The 22,436-nt window shown below is 37.7% G+C and overlaps 2 protein-coding genes across 2 annotated transcripts in view; one reads left to right on the top strand and one right to left on the bottom strand.

Annotated features, from left to right (window-relative positions):
- The window catches only part of MSH5 (MUTS-homolog 5), a 364,768-nt gene that overhangs the window by 95,449 nt on the left and 246,883 nt on the right, over positions 1-22,436 (top strand). Inside the window, exons 14-16 of the mRNA XM_089831617.1 lie at positions 5,103-5,204; positions 5,377-5,421; positions 7,132-7,209. Coding sequence (XP_089687743.1) covers positions 5,103-5,204; positions 5,377-5,421; positions 7,132-7,209 — 225 coding nt within the window. The remainder of the gene's footprint in view (positions 1-5,102; positions 5,205-5,376; positions 5,422-7,131; positions 7,210-22,436) is intronic.
- The window catches only part of LOC149556975 (uncharacterized), a 363,967-nt gene that overhangs the window by 94,897 nt on the left and 246,634 nt on the right, over positions 1-22,436 (bottom strand). The window contains exon 4 of the mRNA XM_089831618.1: positions 1,086-1,152. Coding sequence (XP_089687744.1) covers positions 1,086-1,152 — 67 coding nt within the window. The remainder of the gene's footprint in view (positions 1-1,085; positions 1,153-22,436) is intronic.

Here is a 22,436-nt window from a genome sequence, read left to right as displayed (position 1 = left end):
TTGGGAAGGCCCTTTTCAGGTTGTCGAATGCAAGGAACACAATGCATTCCAGCTTGCCACTCTTCAAGGAGATGTTCTACCGATTCCTGTTAACGGGATTCACCTCAAGGCTTGCTTTCAGGTATGATTTTCTTTTACTTGTTTTCTAGGTTAGGTTTCCTGTTTTAAATAAATGCATCTGCAGATTAGTTTAGGTTTTCCCTAACTGCTGTCCAAGCACATTTCGGCTTTCGTTTTCTTTCCTAGAGTAGTTTCTTGTTTTTGTTCCTTAGTTTTTAGTTGTGTCAAGTTGCTGGTTTGGTTGTTTAAATTCATTTCATACCCACCCACCTCACTTATACATACTAATGCATGGATTGAATGCATACATGTAGGTCAGTACACGCATGCATATGCATACGCCTAGGCCTGTAGTCTTTCATGCCACATTATCAGTCTCACTTTCATACATATTTGTCAATCCTAACCATATGCATACACATGCATCTACTAACCACCTGCATCCATCCAATTCATACATTTTCATGCATGATCAAGATGGATAACTATGAATTTCGACTTCTAAAGTTGATACTAAGGTCTGATCATGCATAAAAATCAGTCTAACGATAACCTGTCAGTTTTCATTAGGCTCATTTGCATACATTCCAGCCCCTACCAGCAACTTTAGGAGTCGTGTCAGGTCTGGTCTAGGTCCAAGGAATGCATAATTTTCAGACTCTTGTGCCCAATGGATGTCAAAAGCAACTGATCAAGTGTCTAGTAGGCAGACAGTCAGCAAAGGTCGCCAAAAATGTTGCTCAATTTTCACACATGCTCAAATGGAGGAAAACATACATGCTTATTACTTTCAAGTAATTCTCAGAAATGCATTAAAGAAAAGTATTTTATTCATATTGAAATAATATACAATGTTTGTATGATGGAATAAATCATGATAGAAATAAAATGCTGAAAGTAAATTTTTTCCAAACATTTGACTGTGAGAGTAGTCCCTATGTGCTGATATACAACTATATTCTACTGAAATCAATAACATGAAAGAGGAGTAAAAGGAGAAAAAGGTCATGGGCACCAGTCATTGCCTGTAATGACTGGTGAAGTGACATCTGTTCGCTGTTCTGGATCTCGCCCTTTCCGTGCTTCCAATCCCTGCATCCACAAAAGAGAATGGGTTAGATCCAATGGATCTAAGCAATGCTGATAGCTCACTTCATCTCACTTTCATCATCCTACATGCTATTCATCTCAGTAAAATACAGGCATACATTAGCAGATAGAGAAGCCAATCATGCAAAATAAAAGTATTAAAGGGACATTTCATTTTTGATTTGAAACCTTTTACTTGTAATGATTGGTGAAAACAAGATAGGACTTGCATAGGACAGAAAACGAAAGCATCAAAGCCATTAATGAACATTTGCAATACAAATCAATTGTACATGGATATCAAAGGGACATGTCTTAACATGAAACCTTTTATCTGTGATTTTCTTTTATTACAAATGCCAAAGTATCAAAAAGCATTAAAGGGACAAACTATTTTAGTTTTGAAACCTTTTGCTTTAACGGGTGTAAAAGCAACAAAAGCACATCAAAAATTGCATGAACAGCTAAAAGAGAGCAGAGTGAGCAATCTAAGCATCATTTCCAAATAAAGACAACACACAAGTAATACATTCATGAGTATCAGGTAATGCTGGAAATGAAAACACTTAAAAGGTGACAGGACTGAGATATATTCGTGTGAGAAAGTCATGTATTAGTTCACTTAAATGACAATATGTGTGTGATAGAACTGTGTGATGTGAAGGTGTGTTACTATCTCAACAAACAACTAGCAAAAGTGAGAATGAAAAGAAAATTCCAGCATTGAAATAATCCAAGAGCATATATATGTATGTAATTCTGATATGCTACAGCAGGGTCAACAATATCTTGCTTGATATCACAAAGTGTGCATATCTAGAACTATAAATCACAGGTCTGAAATTAAAAGGATGCCATTTGATATCAGAAAAGGAGAAGTGTGCTATAGCAATATACCATTGATGCAATGAATAATGCCCAGAATTTGCAGAGGAAATATGGCGTCCAAAATTACCACAGCAAGAACCAATAATAGAGAAATCTGGTATAAATGTTTACTTTCAGCAAAGAATCATTATCTATAATAGTATTTTGCAAACATCTTGACAAAGATTCATATACAGCAAAAAACCCTCATGGTGAAATATGGCAGAGATGAGTTTCAAATGTCCAAACAAGCAAGAAAAAAACCCAGTATGGAGCAGCAAGATAGTAGATACATCTTCAAACAATGAAACAGATAACCAGCTGGAGTCGTTTTTCTCATACCATAAAGTAAAGCCATATTTTTCTTAATTTCAAAAAAAAAAAAAAAAAAAAGTCTCCAGGCGTCTCATATTCAGCCTGCTGTTAAATCCATGACCAAAAGAAAAGGAGGAAATAAATGATTTCATAGTGTCCAAAACTCATGTGAGGAGAAGAACCCACAAAATGGCAAAGGTGTTTTCCAGAAGATGCAAGAAAAAAAATAACCAGTTGGCATGTTATTTTTTATACCCATGAAGTATAGAAAGTTCACAGAAAAGAAGAAGATTAAAATCACTTACATCAAAAGAAACCCACATTTTTTTGTTGTCAAATGATAGCAATGATCAGTCGGTGGCTCAAAAAAGCCATGCATTCCTCATGTCACGAATTTTAGAAGTGTTTCATGGCGTCCAAACAACAGAGACACAAGGAAAATGGCGTCCAAGAGTAAAAAAATCGTAGGGCTCTGTAGAAGCTTCATGGCGGCTAGGGTTTCATTTTTAACCCTGCCGTGTTTTACCTTCAACACACATGCATTCGAAATGACAAATAAGACTTGCCTTCCTTTTTATTCAATTCCTCAATTGATTTGAATAAGATTTCGGGTCCGTGGCATGGTAAAGAGTTTCTTTTTTAATTTATTAAAATAGTAGTATAGACTTATCACATAATGTCTATGTATTATTTTAATTATTATTAAATTGCATTGCATTAACATGCGTATCGTAATATTATTTTTCTTTAGTTGATACTTTATAAATCAACTAAAAGATAATAATAAATTTTGAATGCAATTTAATAATAATACCAAATAAAAAAGGAGGATTTTGAGTTAAAAGAAAGTTGCATTGTGATTTTAAATTTCAACTTGAAGTATCAAACAGTTACGGGGGAGTTGATATTTTTAATGCCAAATTTGAAGGGGCGGTCTTAGTTGATATTTTTAGAGGTCCAGTTCAGACTGAGTTCAGAGTGCATTATGGAGTGATTTGTGGTAGTTTGGGGGTTTTTTTTTTAGACTTTTCTTATGCATTGGAGGTAAAGGCTTAGTTTGAGATATTTGGAACATATTTCTGGAGTTTTTAGAGGTTCTTGATAATGAGTTAACTCATTATTTCAACCCAGTTTTCTTGTTTTGATGGAAAGTGGTATTGTTGTTATATACCCCTCTTGTTTTTTCAAGAAGGGGTTCAAATTTTGAGGAAAGAGGGATGCTTATGTGATTTTGTCCTTGGTATCTGTTTCTTCATTATTTTGAGCTATTATGCAAATATATTGTTCTTTGGGCCTTTGATTGGAATAAAGTTTTCATTGGAACCAGCTTTGGAGTGAAAGATTTGGTTGTATGCTTTAAGGTGATTGATGTTATTCAATTGTGTTTTCTTGATAGACCTTTTGAATTATGTCTTGTCTTGCATCTTCCTTATCTGATATCTATTTCATAGGTTTTGAGTTGTGTTTCCATTATTGATATATTCGATTGTGATAGGTTCCTTTCGTATATTTTCAAATTTATAAACCTTCTCTTAAATTATTGATATGAGTTAGCAGATCTTCAAGCAGGGGTTTTTGTGATTATCTGTCAAAAACTTTCATTGTGTTTCAGGTATAGCAGTGTTTTGTGTTATCAATCTTGGTGTATCACCTTATTTTAATCTGTTAGATTTTTCATTTTCAAGGTTGTCCTTTTACCCTTTTCCATATAAGCTTTTCACATCTCCATTAGTACAAGTAAGGTATCAGATATATCATATAGGAACTGGCCTAGAATCTGGAGGTTCAACTAGGTCATAGGTTACCCACAACTTCTGGTTGATCCAATGTTTCTCCAAAATCGCTGAGAGTTTTACGACTTAAAGCAAATCAGGGTGCAAATTTTGGAGGTAACAATTTTAAAAATACTATTTTCAGTACGATCAGGTAGGGCTGGTTTTGCGTATAAATACTTTGAATAACACTAATTTCGCTCAGGTATATATAAGTTTGGAGAAAATGAGTAGAACCAAATACTTTTTTTTTTTGGTGAAATTAGAGATGGTTAATTTGTGTTATAGTGCTGCAAGCGATTGCGTACAGGTTTGCAATCTAGTGTTTTATCTTCTTGGGTGAACGGAGCTATACAAAAACCAAGACCAAAAAAAAAAGAAAGGACAAAAAACTGCCAGAAAAAAACAAGGAGAACATGGAAAGATTTGCAGAGTAGAGGAATGCATAGAAAAAAAAAGGAGAAAATATTGCTGTAATTTAGTGGTAAATTGGGAAAATGTAATTTTTCCCTTAAAAACATGGATTTTCTTAGTCAAATTCTTGATCAATGTTTTCAGAATTGTAGTGTGTTTTTGGGAATTTGTTGGTAAGCATAGTGATAAACTTGATATTGTTATTACTAGCTATATTTTTTGTGATAGCTTCTTCTATGAGTTGAATTTAACTTTGTTGGGATATTGTATTGTCTAGGTGCCATTTCAATGTGTAGGATAACATACATTTTACAATTTTTTATATATCAAAAATTACTATTTGGCACTAAACATACATCAATTATCCATATTGTATTGTGTCTTAACCCAAAAGAGCAGCATTGCAGTAATTCTTCACTAATATTTCCAGCCATTGTTTGTAGGAGATTTATTATCTAGCATTGTGACTTTCTTTTGCTCAAATGTAGAGAGATATTGTATAAGGCAAAAATTAGATTGTCCTCGTTTTTAGACTTTTTGAAAAATGATTCTAATGTTAATGTTAGTGTTCATTTTAATTTGCAGAGCATAAGTTCAATTTTACACGTGAGGAAGATTTTTGAAGTTCGAATCTCAGAACGACAACATGAGCAGGCAGGGATATTGAATCTAAATATTGTGAAGAAGGTAAAAACAGTCTTTTTTTGACACTGTTTTCATGATATTGTCATCCATGTGTGAATTGAAACTTTTTCCAATTACTAGAGCAGGAATAAGTATCTCTGTTTTGTTATATTACTTGTTATTGCATTATATAATAATAATACACATGAACATATTTTGTTTGATTTGAGTGTAGGCATTTACATCTATTACAAATGAGCTTGTCTATATCCATGAACTGGTGAGTCTGGTCCGGAAGAGTTAATGTTTGCTTATATCAAGTGAAAAAGTGACATGTTTACTATCATTATGTATTGCTACCACATGACCAAGATTGATTATTTGCTATCCATTTTGTGAAAACATAAATGAAATTAGGTTTCATGGTTATTATCATGTATTCAATAGAATAACAAAAAGTTCGATGTCTTTACAACCAGGAAGGTGATGGCAGTAGTCATGTAGTAGTTCTAAGAATTGAAGCAAAAGCTATTTATCTCTGATATACCAGCAAAACGTATTCTTGCATTTAAATTTCATTATCTAAATCTGATGTCTGTGAGAATTTCTTACATACATGTAAGGGTCTGCCCTAGTTTGTGCCACTTTTTTTTTTGAAATGTTTTTGTAGTTGCAAATGAATATCACATCAACCCCAGCATAGGATATGCTATATTGCATCTTCTAACTCAATGATAGTAATAAGTTAATAACAATAAGATCAGGAAGAACTCAGTGTGCTTTCAGAATGAATATACAGATTTACATCATAGTTCAATACTAAAAACAATGCCAATAGATTGTATTTCATGATTGCTCAGATCTTATTACATATACATTGCTTAATAATGTTCAAACTGTGATAAAAAGAAATGCCTACCAAAAATGCTGACAAATGTTTTTTATTCACCCTTTTTAACATAAAATAATGTTTTATTTTTATTTTAATCCACTTCTAGGATTTCAACTTCATGAGGGGTCATTATTTATTACAAACTTGGCCCCCTTTTGAGTTCTAAACTTAATTTAATGCCCATGGACTTGGGCCAAATATTATAAAACTTTATTATATTATAAATAAATCTAATAATCACTTTTGTCATTATTTTATTTAGATCAACTTAGGAAATATTTAAATTATTTCCAAATTATTCATAGCTCACTCATCTGGACCCCAACCTAAATTCTGTCTAAAGCTCCCCGTCCACTGATTTTGTCTGACCATGGTGAGCTTACTGGCAGTTCCATCCAAATATTTAGGATCTCCTTAAAAATAGGGACTGTGCCAAAAGTGATCAGGCTGATCCCAAAGGCCTAATAGTCTGTCCTTGCTAACTCCCCGTTCATCCCTAAAAATTAGAGATTCCTCCTAAAATCTAGGAGATTGCCCAAGACTGGTGAAACTGGCTCCCAAGCCCAAATAAATTGTCACAAGCTCCTGAAAAGGTTCCCTATCCATTATATTGGCTTACAGGATCCCGCTAATAGGCCAATCCTGCTAGCTGGTGCTGAGACACTAAGGGAGGCATAAAAATGGGGACTGTGCAATATATAGGCACAAAATTTCTTTTTGCACCAAAATCGTGTAGGATATAAATAAAATGAAGAACTAAAAGAATGGACAAGAGAACCATCAAAATTCTATTACAAAAGATGACTCAAGTAAATACTTAATTGTAAAATTCTACAATCGACTTCTGCTTTTTGTTTTGGAGCTGTTAATATATATTAGGAGAATGTCACGGAATATTTGTCACCTTGTGAATGAAATTTGAGTGAAAAATGATTGACACTGCAAATTCTAATAGCTGATAATTTGATATTGCAATTTAGGATTTATAGATTTTCTCAATTGTTCACTCTAAGATCAAGTCTATTAATTTAAAATTGAGCAAATTTAGTTATTCAAATGCTTTGTCACCATAAATTTGAATTTCTTTGTTTCCTATAGATAAATGAAGTCATTAACTTCAACCAAAGTGATGAGAAAAGACACAGGATGCTAATTGCACCTGGAATATGTGAAGAGGTATAATCATTCTATTTTGAGATTGCAAAATTTAAACCATCAAACTTCTATCGTTTTAATTAAATTATATGTTCAGCATTGAATTTTGATAAATTTCAAATAACTTGTTAGGTGCCATCAATGACCATATGTGAGATAAGCTATTATCTTTTATGTTTCTTATATAATAGAATATTCATATAATGTATTTGATTGTATGTTCATTTCATATCTAGTATTGAAGGATATGAATTTACTTATATAGGATATAAAGTCTTTCAATCATTGTTTTTAATTGTGTCGTTCTCCACTAAATGCATCTATGAATACTAATTGCATGTCTTCTTGATGTTCTTTCTTGTCATGCTGTCTTTTGTTTCACAATTATCTTAATAAAATAAGATATATATGCTTGATTGTTATTCAAGTTTTCTAGGGTGGGTATTTTGCAATCAATAGTTTTGGGTAAAATCCAGTCGCAAAATAGGATGACCAGCCACAACGTGTGAGACAGAGTCTCTCCTACCTTAAAGGGAAAGTTCCCCCTTCTCATCGTTCCTTGGATCAACTCAAAGTAATCAAGAAGTCGAGAGATTTTGTAAAAGGGTGTTACTAATATTCTTTCCTCTTAACTCTCAGGAAAGAATCCACTTACTCGTGGAGCGAGTAATGGGCAGAGTGAAATCTCCAACTACACTTCTATCTAAAGTTGAAAATGGTGATATCGATAAACCAACACTAACTTAAAGGCTAGTTGAAAGTGTATCGATTTGGCTCTAAGTCCAGTCGTATTTCTATATGAATAAGGTTTACTAATAGGGCACAAAGACTTCCAAAAGTAAAGATATCTTAACTATTTTGTGAATCAAGAAAGAGATATAGGCTATAGACAAAGCTTCTAATTATATATCTCCACAATTGCTCCTAGTCAAAGCTTCGGCTCCAATTGCTTCTGTACTATTTTTATACTCAATTATCAAGAACACAAGATTACAGGAACCAAAGATAATATATGCAAATCATAGACAAAGCTTCTAATTCGCACAAGTAATAATCTCACTCAATCAAAGTTAAGTCTCAATTGATTCCTTGAATTCATTTTCTTTCAAAAAGGCGCTACACAATCAAAGTTATTTTTGCACAATATCTCCAGAGCTCTCTTGCACACAATAAAAGATGATTTTACAATGAGGGGGCTCTCCTTTTTATAGGCATAGGTGTTGAGAAAAAGATGGAGGAAAAAGTGGGAGAAACTCAACCAACTTTGACCAAATCTAACTAGAAGAGAAATTATTGGGTTACATGTAGCTGCATATGCAACTCGCATTACATGTAATTACATCTTTTCATGCAACGCATCCTCTTTAATCTACAAACATAAATAAAAACAAAATAACAATCTTAAAGATCATTCTTTAGTGCCCTGAACTTGATGATAACATCACGCACTGTAAGAAAATCAGAAATCTCCATTGTCTTCGATATTATCTCTATCCTTACTACATCTGCATATGCTGATTGCACGAACTTAGAATTTGTCGTTAGAGAATATAGTGAGTGTTTTGTCAAAGATTTATAAAGGACAAACTTGTTCATCGTGTGAGAACCAAAATCTTTAGAATCTAAATCAGCATTGATCCTGATTGTATATTCTAAACTTGCTCTTTCAACTGCAATCAGATTACCATGTTCATCAAGAACTTGACATCTCATTTTCTCTAAATCACATGTGATCCCTCTTTTTATCATCTGACAATCTTCAAGAGCTGTTTGCAACTTTGTAACCAGCTTTCTCAATGTTTCTTCTTTATAACCCATAAGCCCTTGATACCTGAAAAACATTTCACACGATGGAAGAATGTCACATGAAACGATGTCATCTAAGTCAAATTTAGCAATCTCATCCCAGTCATTGAGAATCTCTTTCAAATTCAAAGAGGAAATCAAGCCTTGCTCCATTTCATTCATATCTTTAATATGCTTAAGAACTGTAAATGTTTTTGTAATGGCTTGAACTCCTTCAGAAATGACTTCTCCTATCCAAGACTTAGTGGCTTCAATCAGCTTTCTTTCCTTGGATGCCTGAGATACAATAACAACACTTTGAGAAGATTGTTGTTGAATGACTTCATTTAAGTGAATAGCCTAATTCTTCTTTTCCCGTAATTCATGATTACTTTTTGACACATTAGCTAATGCATCTTGAGCATCTTGGAAGCAACTCAAACGTGACTGCTTCCCGATTTATACCTTAGTGAACTTGTAATCAGAATAGGTAAGTTCTTCAATAGGTTTGTCCACTAGTGGCTCAACAACTTCTACAAACTTGGTTTTCTCCAAATCAATTAAGATCCTTGAAATGATCTTATCTTTCAATGATTTGGACTTAGTTTTCTTTACATGGACGTTATCCGAAGGTACAACCACTTTCCTTTTCTTCATTGTGATCCTGCTTAACCATGTAGGCAAGTTGAAACTTTCATCTGTGGAAGCAGGTACAATGGAGACCATTGGAATTGATTCTGATTGTATCTTCATTGTGACTGAGCAAGATTCAGTCTGCATAGCTGAATTGATAGGAGCATGATGAGAGTATTCTATCATGAAAAGTTCAAAACCTGTTAGAGATGTGTCAAGTTGAAAAACTTGACCCTTTGTAAGAGCTGGAAAATCTTGGAACACACTTCCCAAATGTTCATATTGTTCATTTGCTAAAATGAGAGGAGCGACCGAAACAATAGGAAGAGCCAATGTGTTGACTTTTGAAACCAGAATGGAAGGTGTGAAAACAGAGGAAAATGAATCGACATCATCATCTATCTCATCCATAAAAGATGCTTCATGCATGGATGGTACATGAGTTTGTGTAGGTCTTGGGGGAGATATAATCATAACTTCTCCTTCTTCCTTCTCAACTTCTTCATTTAATTCTTCCTCTGATTGTTCATTTGACTCCTTTGACTCCTGAACTGATTCAGGGACCTGAGATGATTTGGATCCCTTTTTGCCCTTCAACTTGAATTTAAACGAGTTCTTCACATCAAAAGAAGAAGCTCCATCTGTACTTGTAACTTCTGGCTGAAATTTCTTTCGAGGAGGACCAAAACTTCCACAATCCAAACCCAACTTCAAATTACCCCTTTTTAGGCCCTTTAATTTTGAGCTACTTAGTGGTGTTTGCTTAAATAGATTAAAATCTATCTAGGATAGATTTACCTCCCTTTTGCTGCCATTGAATGGGAAAATGGTACCTTTTATCAAAACCTTCCCAACGATATTTGGGATGAAGAACATTGCCATCATGTTCGATTTGGAAATATGATGTGATTTCAAGCATGTTAAGATCAATGATTTGTTGCAAAGTCAATTTGCAGCAATCCATCTTCATTATATCCAATTCTGTTCGCATGTCAATCCAAACATCCTCGATGCGATGAACATGTGTGAAAGCCCGCTTGATTTGAGCATTCTTTTCTCCGTAATCAAAGTCAAATCTGAGTTTGAATTTCTTCAAAGTGACCAGTTGTAGTTCTACTTCCATATTTTTTGCTTTATGGATAGAATTGATCAAATAATTACTAGTCACCAAGGGTTTGGCAGAAGAAATACCAAAACCAGGCCTATGCAAAGCATGTTGATCAAACTGAACTTCCATGAGTTGTCTGGCTAATTCCATCACAATGATTTTGTCAGTAGCATAGCTAGGTAAGGTATATGACTCATCTTTAAAATATCCAACCCTCAAGTAAGTTAAAGTTGGAAACTAGACAAAGATACAACCATTCTGATTTACCTTTTCTATAATAATCCTCAACAGGTGATAGCTTAATTAAACATCAATTTTCCTTCACAAGATTAATGGTTTGACATTTCATCAAAAACTTTGCATGAAATCTCTATCTCGCTGTCTTTTATCTTTAGGCTACTTCTGCTTTCTTGTAATGGTTCAAATTTAGTTTAGATGCATGCAAATGGTTATTAGATGTCCAAACAAAGAAGCTGAAGTACAAATGCAATTTTTTTTGACCATTCAAATACATACATATGATTTCAGCTTGTGAAATGTGCATCTACAGCCACCGGACATTTTTTAGAAACACTTGGCATGCAATCTAATGACTGAAACACATAACTACAACTCTCATGAAATTTGCAATTAAATGAAAGATCCCTGATGGATCTCTTATGTTAAACTGCTGTAATTTTTAATTTTTAATTTTGCTTTCCCGTTTATTTATATTTTCTTGCAGAACTAGATAGAAGTGCATAAAGGTTTGTTTGTTTTTGTGTTTTGATGTTTTTATAACATAGAAAGGAATAGGGAACAACAAACATGAAACAAGAGTGAAATAAATAAGGCATACAGCGAAAATTAGAATTATTGCAAACCGTACTAGGCAGATTTGTCTGAATTATAGAGCCAAGCAATAAATCCAATGCATTTCCCAAAGCTCACATACAAATTTGATGTCAAACTGGAAGGTGAAGATTGTTCTTGAATCCAACATACATTTGGAGGTGAATACAAGCAATACTTTATACACCACATGGTGTATCTGCTACAAATGGCGTCCCACAGGCTGTAATGAACCACGTCCCAACTGGAAAGATGATATGCCACGCTGAAACCCCAATGAGAATTGATGCCTCTGTCCTTAATCACCACGCACAATGCCTAAGAGATTTGGTGACAAAGATTGCTAAGGGTTACGTCCCAGCCAATTAGTAACCTGGGGTTTGCGTCCCATATTAGAAATCGCCCATTCAGAGCAAATTCATAAACAATTTGTCAAATATGCAAAAGATGATTATAGAATGAAGCTTCTATCTCCTTATAACCCCTCTTAATTGCAAATCGAACCCTAAGTGTCTCGAACTGGCGTTGGGTAGTGAAAGTGTTATAATTTCTTATTTTAAAGTGGTCATGTTACTAGAAAATGACCTTTTTCCTCATAGATAGAAATTTGTTCATTGAATTTCCCTGAGACCAAAGAGAAAGATTTAGAGAATTTCGAGATCTTTCCAACGAGCTATCGCACCATAGGATGCACATCTAGATGAGGCCAAAAACCCCTTATTACTCCAAAATGGCTAATAACTTAGCCTTATTTAATTATTAAATGCTAACTCAGGAAATATAAAAAATATAACCCAAATAGCCACAAAATGCCCAACTGACATCACAAACCATAAAATCATCTTGTCACTTGTCTGTGACTAAAGTCGGAAATCAAGCATCTACTGACAGTCTCATCCCTAAAATCTAGGGATGCTCCTAAAATTTAGGAAACAAGCCCTATCCCTCTAAAATTGAACCCAAAGAGTAATCTCATGGAGACCCAACCTTGGGCAAGATCATACCTCCTAAAAAGTAGGAACTGCCTCTTAAAAACAAGGAACATCTCCCAACTGATCAATAACTGCCAGAACATCAAGTCCCCAACATTGAATAACCATACTGGGTCTCTATCCAACCTTGTCAGCCTACAAGACCCCATAATAAGTTGACTCACATGTCTCTGCTAGACTGAGCTAAAAGAGGGGACATGACATTAAAGGAAGAACCTGTAGGTGACTGTTGTAGATATCAAATTGCACCAGATTTGTATGAGGAAAAATGTACCCTCCAACTTAAGGCGAATCGTAGTTAGCATGTAATAGACGATACCCCAATAAAGAAAACATCAAACTCCAAAGGAAACGCAGGTCTGCAACTTATAATTTCTATCTCCAAACCCTTTCGAATCAGACCAATTCACTCACAAACATCATCTTCTCTTGTGTAGTTAATACAGTTGGGAAGACAAATCAAATTGCTATACTTCAGCAACAATTTGCACTACCAATTTCAGACAGTCTTCCACTATACTTCAGTAGTGGATAACAAATCCTCAAAACAAACCCTTATACTTCAGCAAGGGAATAAACTTTAGAACCTCAGAAAAAGCCATAAAGGCAGCAAAAGAAAAGAAAATATCCAAGCATGCTTTTCCCAATGAAATGAGCTCATATTTATAATGCCTTTGTTGACAAAAGTTTCCAAAAGAACTCAACTTCTGAAATTGTGAAAGTTTCCCAAAAGAACTCAACTCTTGAAACTTTCCAACTTAACTCTTTTTGGCAACATTTAATACTTGACTTAGGCATAGTATCAATGAAATAAATGGCCCCTTCCAATGATAACTCACTCTCCACTTAAGTGATATTATAAAGTGAAATTAGAACTTTATAATAAGTAATTTAATAATTTAATAATAATTTGGCCACTAAAAATATTATAACTCCCAAAATACTCATCATTTAAATATGTTGTTTGAAATAGGAGTCACTCCTAATTTTTCTCCATGTGACCAAATGCACTTTCCAAAAATAGAAAGGGTCCATCTCAATCAACACTTAACTTACCACAAATAGTAAGTACATAAAATTAAGCCGAAATGAAGTTCGGTCTGGGCCAAACAAAGACCAACTTGTAACTTACTAAGTTTTGGAGAACATAAGACCATCCCAAGCCAAGCCACTGCCTTAGAAGACCCTGTATCCACAATAATTAACCTATGAGGATCACAGTAATAGGAAAATCTCTCAAGCTTTGATAATGACAATAATGGGGACATTACAATCCTCCTTCCCTAAGATTGCTTGTCCTCAAGCAATTCCGGAGCAAAATGAACATCATAGACCACCTGAATCCCAAGGCTAGAATTACATACTATCCTTGTTGTGTACAAGCAACTCCTATAGCACCACTACCCAAATAACTAACATCAAATTAGAATCATATGAAAACTGACTCTAAGCACTGAGGAAGGCAACAACACATCATAATTCAACCTAACTGAAATACCAACTCTATCCACACCTGAGTCCCCATCAAACTGACACTCATACCCAATTGCATTGTGGAGATGGTAACAACCATAGATGCCTGAAACACTGATACCAATTCCAACCTCTGCTAAACTATCTAGGGTATGTAGATACTGCAAGCGGCCTAACTTGCAGCTGTTAATCCCATCTGCAAAAAATGGTGCTAACCCATTCCATAATGAATCGTATGAAATTAGAGCCAACCCACATCGATGTAAAACCAAATCCTCTACTTGGGGGTTAAAAGAAAAATGATGAGCACACCCCATTGTATAATGTCGACAGAAAGCTCCAATCTCTGTCAATGTCTCATGGTACGAAATTGAGAATCAGGAGACAATTCCAATCTCTGATTGCGAACTACTGGTCGGGTAGGATCTTGGGCAACCCTCTCAACAAACCCAACCTCAAAATCCCTGTGGGGAAGCATAGTATGTAATGTTCCGATGTTCCATTGATAGTAACGAGAGCGTGTGCCTAAAGAATGTTTGAATCCAATCTAACACGTGCAAGAGGGAAAGCCTAGACAGGCCATACAGTAGATGGGGAGCTGCACGGTATGTGGGAAGTCAGAGAATTGACCAGATTGGCTGTACGTTGGAGATAAATGTGCCGTACGGCCGACAGAGAGGGATGTATGGTGATAGAGATTTGTGTATCAGCTATATGGTTGTACAACAAGAAGTTGGTAGTCTGTACAGTGGATATGAGAGATGTATGGTTGTTGAAGAGCAGGTAAACCAATATGATTGAGGCTGTACAAAGTGTGTGGAAGTCGTACAGCTGAAGTGGAAGTCGTACGGCTGAATTGGAAGGCCGTACGGTGTGTATGGAGGTCGTATAGTAGGACTAGGAGACCGTATGATGTGTAAGAAGGTTGTACAGCTGAACGGGGAGGCTGTACGGTAGGTTTGTGGGGTTTTTGGATTGTGTTTGAAGCCTTCCAGAGAGTGAAGATCACTCTGTACTTAATAATAAATTATACAATTACCACAAATGCAAAAAAAAGAGAGAATAAGTGATTCATTGTAATTCTATATATATATATATATATATATATATATATATCTGTTATAGAGATGGTGCTCCGATTTGCCAGATTCAAGCGAAGTATTACGGACAATGAAATAGGGTGAGGGTTGAATCCCATTGAAACTGAAAGAGCCAAGTAGGGAATATCATTCACTTCCAAAATGGCGAACTACAGAGAACTCCAATAGGAATTCATAATACATAGAAAACAATCCAAATTGCATGCCTAAAGACTACCTACAAGTTGTGTTTAAATACCCGTCAGGAAACTTTCTGAGGGTGTACAAAGATAGCCGATGACGACACAAACTACGAAAACAAAAATAAAAATGGGTCCAAGATATATTAAATCAGTTGGCCCATTAACAATAGTTTGATAAATGATTTATTTTATAATGGGAATATTACATAGTAGACAAAGTTTCTACAATCTTTCCCACCAACCTCTGAATAACACGAGAGCCTCAGATGAGAGTACCCTTAGACACTTTATATGAATCCTCCTATACATCCAAAGTCTCCAAAAGATACTCCATGAAAGACTCTGTGTAGTATAAATTATATGTGGAAGCATCAACTTGTTGCCCGTCAACCCACAACTGATCCCTTTGCAAATGTGGTACTGCAAACTGTCCAATGGTACCAGTTGTATGATATGAATAAATAGATTCGCTTCTAGCAGAAGGAAGCAAATCACCTTGAGAGCTCGTCTCCATGGATGCTCTCACGTCCTCTGTACCTACTGCACCCATATGTTGGATGAATGTGTCAGCCACATTATCATGTCCATTATTCCCAATCATAGAAGCAAACTCACCACCAACCACAATATGCAACTAAACTGGATCTAGGGTTGGTGTGGTCTGAACATGCTCCAACTCCACGGTCACCTTATCCAATCGTGACTGTGACTCCTGAAGAGCCAACCGAGTACATTGAAGAGAGTCCATAGTCAACTCAAGCTCTTGGGTGAGCTCAACCACCTCCTCCCCTTTCTCTAACAATGTCTCATAATAGGTGTTACCCCACTCTAGAAGGTAATCCTTATCAGCAACTAGCTGCGAATAGTTATGCTTCAAGATCCTAACAGCCTCTCGAAGCGCATGAAAGTTTGCTAGAGAAAGAGTACTATCACCATGCTCATCTAACATAGGAGCACCCCAACCAGATGTAGCTAGCATCTGACGGATAACATCATAATGCTTAAGAGTTGAAGGAATGTCACTATCACGCACCTTTAGCTGACAAGTTACATGATGTCTCCGTAACCCTTGACTCTTATGCAAGCTCCTTGTCTCACTAATTGCACTGTGATAGGAAACCAAATCAGAACTACCCACCACAAGATCACTCATACATGTGCTATCGTCCTCGTACAACTTTGCATTTGAGGTAGAATGTAATGTCCCCATTTTTAGCAGGTTCCTACAATTGGCCAGGTCAGTTCACCATTGCGACCCCCATGCGCTGACAATGGGATTTGAGGGTCTCAGTTGTGTGGTTATAGGCTTTTCAGCAACCTATGGTATGTTTTGGCTCCGTTTGAGGGACTTACCATTAATAGTAAGTCAATCTGTTGGTATCGATGAGCTTAGTTGAGTTAAAGGATTTGGAGGATGCTCTCAGTTTTTATTTTGGGCTTTCGATTTGAGCTCCAAAAATCTTGGAGGGAGTGTTTATTTATATTAAGTCACCATATCAGGTTCATTCATCTTCTTTCATCATCAGGATCACTTTGGTGTTGCCAAATATTGATTTTGATGCCTATTTAGTTGTTTTCGCAAGACGGGCGAATTATTATTATTATTCATATAAATACGCCGAAGTTGCTATTTTTGATAGTGTTGTTGGTTGGTTACCTCAGTATCATAGCTCGTTGGAATTGGGACAAAAAGTTTTAAATCATGGGAACAAGAAGCAGTGGCCTTACATGTTAGAATTCGAAGTTATGATGGAAAAGGTCGTTTTCTGAGCCAAAAGCAATTAATAAATTAGTTTATAACGACACTTTATTATGTTTTAATGTTGTGTGTGGGAAGCTTCTTAAGTGAAGTTCATTTGGGAGACTTTGTGGCATTTGGAGATTATAAATATGAGCCCATTTGATGAGTAAAGTATCCGATTATTTGTTTATCTCTTTGCTTGTTGTCTTTGTGATAATTCTGAGTCTGTGGTTTTGTACCCTTGTTGAAGTATAAGAGTTAGATTCTGAGTTTATATTGCAATTTGCTGTTGAGGTAAAACAAATTGTGATTGTTTCTCTACTGTATCTACTGTTATCGAGAAGTTGATTGCACTAGTGTTGAAGACTGGATTTTGGAGAGCGAATTGAAGGCTGAATTATTAATTTTATGGTTCTACATCTTGGTTGGGAGTTCAATCTGAATGTTACAGGGCTGCCGTTTCACTATAGGGCAGTAGTTCATCAATTGCAAGGTCATGTTCACCTAAGAAGGGTTTGTTGGACATTTCTAAGGGGCCGTGTTACAATTTTCAAGAGCTGCTTTAAATTTATATAGCCTGCAATATATATTATTGGGGCTGTTGTAGATTCACATTGGACTGCAAATTAAAAGTCAAAGCCAATCTATATTTCCAAGTTCTTGGCATTTTAAATATTATTGCTGCTACTATTTGTTTGAAACATTGTTGGTAATGAATTAAAGTTAGAGCAAATCGTTTGTCTTTCATAATTATATAATTGCACAGTTCGTATGGCAGAATTATGAATTAATGTTGGCATTCATACAAACTTCTTAGTATTAAATTGATCGGAAATTGTAAGTGCCCAATTGCATTGTCTAGTGTAATTTCGAAAATTAGATTATCAAATTTGCAACAATAACAGTAAAAATTGCCAAATGTTTGATGAAATGTTAGACTATTGATTAGCAAAGGAAAATTGATGATTGTTAAGGTTATAGCGAGCTGGGGTTTTTACAGTGGTATCAGAGCGGTTTCTTACCAGCAGGAATTGGGCTCAGTTTTTGTTTTGTTCGGTGCTGACTTTGAAGATTTTTAGATTTGATTTCTAGAGCGACCGACACTTTATTTCTCCAGCTATGGACAGACATAAGTTTGGCAGTTCTAGAAGTCAGTGGAGTAATGAGGAAGTTAGTGTAAAAATGTATGCCTTGCAAGAGAGTTTGGAGAAACTGAAGCTTCATCAACATAGGTTGGCGGAGAGCTTGTCGAATCCCGCGACAGTTGAGAGGCAACGAGGTATATGATTTCCATTTTTAAAAGGCTGACAAAAAGGTTGTAGGGAAGGAAGCTTGAGTTTTTCCCGACAGGAGTCCATGATGCTAATGTACCTATATTTAGTACGACACCTGTTAGCCCAATCCATAATGTTGATGATGGACTCATTTTACAGAGATCAGTAGATGTGTTAGTATCCTTGGTGGATAGCGGCATTAAGCTTCCACAAGTTGAGGCTCCCACAATTATTGTAGCTAGTGCAGAGACAGTTGATGCAGTTGTTACTACTGACACTTCTGGCTCTCTTGTTTACCGTACAGGTAAAGTAAATGAACGCATACAAACAATGAACACGAACAACAGAACTTATATTATTATTCGCAATAGTAGATGGATGATGAATGATGCTTTACAATGATCCCAAACGAGATATAAATACTACTGCCGAACCTTCCCGAAGGAGTCCGTCGGCCACAATTATTCTATCCGTTACAAACTATTTACCGCCGGACCGTCGGCTACAGAATACAGAAACGCCGACGGACCGTCGGCTACAGAATACAGAAACACCGCCGGACTGTCGGCTACAGAAACACCGCCGGACCGTCGGCTACAGAAACACCGCCGGACTGTCGGCTACAGAAACATCGCCGGACCGTCGGCTACAGGAACACCGCCGGACCGTCGGCTACAGAATACAAAATACCGCCGGAACCATCCAGTCGGCTAACACCATCCCCCCCAAAAAGAAAAGTCATCTACTGACGACTGACAAAATATCTGAGACAAATTAACAAACAAAATACATTAACAGAGTGACTACAACAAGAGAAATCTGCTTCTGTCACATCACTTCCACATTCATCCCGTTACATCTGTAGCCTCTGCTAACACAATATTGTCTCCTCAAGCTGACCTTGATAGCCACCTGTGCTGCTTTCTCTGTTTTCAATTCCTTGGTACCCTAAGCCAAGTGTCGCTGCACTGCCTCCAACTGGATGATCAGCTCCTCCCGAGCTCTATACGCATCCACCAAGACAGCCTTACAGCCAACACCTGCTCCCATTGCCTCTGGTACACAGAAAGTCCATGCCTGCAGCAACTTCAACTCTTCTCAACTGGTCAGACTCCCATGACCGATATCCGCCACGACTGGGGGTCCAGGGGGCAACGCCCCCGGCCGGGTCGAGGGCCAGCGCCCCCGCGGGGTCCTGGGGCAGCGCCCCGGGTCGCAGTACAGGGCGGGGTCGAGGGGCAGCGCCCCTTGCCCCCAAGACCAAATTAACACTTCGCCACCCACACAGAAATGCACGGATCACACCATTTTTGTCCTTTTTTGCCGATTCTGCACTCTTTCTAGCAACCACGGATGCGTCCCCTTTCCTTTGGCATCATCTGTCACTCATTCTGAACAACTTGAATCTGTCGTCGTTTTTTTTTTTTGTTTTTAATGTTTTGTAACTGCTTCCTCTACAATCCACCACAAATCCCTCTGCACACAAAAATTCTTCTCCTTCTGGCAGAACAAGAACTCTTCTTTATGTCTCTGTTTCCCCGCGGAAGTCTTTTCCCTTGCAGCGCGGAGGAGAAACTCTGACTGGCGCCCGCATCCTATCCACGGCCTTTCTATCCTCACCCGCGGCCTTCCTGTCGTTGCCCGCGGCCTTCCTGTTCTCCCCGCGGCCTTTCTGTCTTCACCCGCGGTCTTTCTTCCGCCGGCGGCTAACTGGCCGAGGATTATGTCCTTCCTGCGGGAGTTTGTGTTTTTATTTCTACCGGAGGACAACTTTGTGCCCGCGGACAGCTGCCCGCGGGGCTTTACACTTTGCGGGGGTCTCTTGCCCACAGACTCGCGGGACTTTAAGTGCCCGCGGATAGGCAGTTGCCCTTTTTTTTTTCAATTTTTTTTTTTTTTTTTTTTTTCAAAAATCAAATTTTGTTTTTTTTTTTGTTTTTCCTCCTAAAAGAAATCAAATAACAGAGGTACCTCCATTTTGCCTCCAGGTGTCGCCATTCTGCAATGACGACAGAGTCAGCTGGCCATCTTGTGACAGCGACGGAGTCTTCCTGGCACCATATATTTTGAATTTGGATCTATTGACTGCCGGAGGTATCTTCTGCCCGTCCAAAGTTGATAATCTGACCGCTCCATTGTCGCCGACCTTCCGAATCTGATATGGTCCAACCCATCTGCCCTTAAACTTTTCCACTTTGATTTCATTGTGACCGTCGTACGCCTTACGTTTGTTCTGTGCCACCCCCGTCGCCCACTGTGCCTGCGGTCGTCGCGCAACTGGATTATTTCCTTGCTGTCGGTGCCCTTCCACTAATTTTATGCTACGGTGTAACCTTTTCTTTCCGCCCGGTCCATTCACCATGTACCGGACAGTGGGATTTTTCGTTTTTTTGTGTTCAGACTGTATGTTCTTCCCCTCAGCTTCAGCCATGGAAGCTTTTCCTTCTTCCACTTCCCTGCATTCCTCTGGACATTCGTTTTCCTCCTTTTTCTCATCTTCGTCGATCCTTAGCATATTACAACTCGAAAAGAGTTCGTAGTCTTCTATCTGCCAGTGGTAAAGGCCATTCACTGAGTCCAGGTCGTTGTCATTCGATCCTCCGTCAAGTCTCAATACTCTTTCATCCGGTTCCATTCTCCTCTTTCCTTCATCATCACTCTCGCCTTCACTGTCAAAATCTGACAATGCTGCCTCCTCGCCAACCATTTGCGTGTGCAGGTCAATTATGAATCTTTTGCCTCCGCGCTCCATTGATAGGGTATTGCGTTTCCAATCATGTTTTACTTTTGCTTGCACCAACCAATCCCGTCCCAGAATAGCATCATAGTCTTTTCTTTTTAATGGAATGACCACAAAATCCAATAAAAATGGTTGCGTACCAATTGTTACCGGTTGCGCTTTCAGAATTCCCAACGGTTTGATTCCATGTTGATCTGCCATGAGCAACTGAAATGCAGGTGGCCACAGCGTTGGCTTTCCCAACTTCTTCCAAGTATCCTCCGGTAAGACATTCACGCCGGACCCTCCGTCAACAATTGTCTCTGTCAAAACATTTCCCAAAATCCCCATCTCAACGACCGCCGGATGCCGTCCGGAGGTGAGTGCCAGCAGCATTGGGTCTGTTGTCATCACTTCACTACTATTCCTTCCTGTGTCCTCCGGTGCTTTCGAAAACGGTGTATGATTCAGAATAGCCGTCTGTAACTGGGGCATTGTGAGAAGGAGGTCACTTATTTTGACTGGTATCTCCGTTTGTAAGATCTGCCGTACAATGCTTTGTTCTGCGAAGTTCTTTGCCAAGGTGCCGGTGATGTCCTTCAACTGAGATGTTCCCGCTGACGATGCCTTTGCAATGTCCGCCTGCACTTCCCCCACTTTTCTCTTTTCCTCCGCTTGCCTCTGTGTAATTGCCAGAACCTCCTCTACATTCGTGCCGACAGTGATCAAGTTTACTCCAGCCTTTGGACACTTGGAATCTTCGTGATCGCCGGGTCCGCACCATCTGCATAATAATTTCGGTGTGTTTGCCGCTGTACAATTCCGCGCAAAATGACCCCACAAATTACATGCCTGGCATTGAACGATTGGCCGTCCGTTTGCATCATACTGAGTTCGACTTCGGCTCCCATTATTATTGTTATTGGTTGCATTGTTGTTATTTTGCCCTCTGCTATTATTCTTGTATCCTCCAGATGTAGCACCAGCAGTATTTGTGTTTCCGCTACTACCCGACGGGAAAGCCTCTTGTGTGAGAAACACCTGCGGAGATCCTCTTGTCTTCATGTTAAAGGGACAGTCCTTTGTCGAATGGCCCATGATCTGACAGATGTCACAGAATTGGTTCTTCGGACACGATCCCTTAGTATGACCGTCGGTCTTACATTCCGTGCACCACAGTTCACTACCTTTTGGCTCCTTCTGCATGTTTTTAAACTCCTTCATCATTCGAACCATATCCTTTTGTAAGGCACGAACCTTTTTGCTACTACCTTCATCGTCACTACTATCATCTTCGGCAGGCTCGTCGTCATCAGAATCAGAGGAGCTAGTTTTTTTCTTCTTTGTCTTCTGTTCACTTTCAAGGTCCAGTGCTCTGTTATAAGCATCCACATATGACGACGGTGGTAC

This window comes from Cupressus sempervirens, chromosome 5 (genome assembly GCF_028749045.1).
Source record: "Cupressus sempervirens isolate cs-2001-9-10 chromosome 5, ASM2874904v1, whole genome shotgun sequence".
Classification (NCBI taxonomy): domain Eukaryota; kingdom Viridiplantae; phylum Streptophyta; class Pinopsida; order Cupressales; family Cupressaceae; genus Cupressus; species Cupressus sempervirens.
This window is presented reverse-complemented; position numbering and strand designations above follow the sequence as displayed.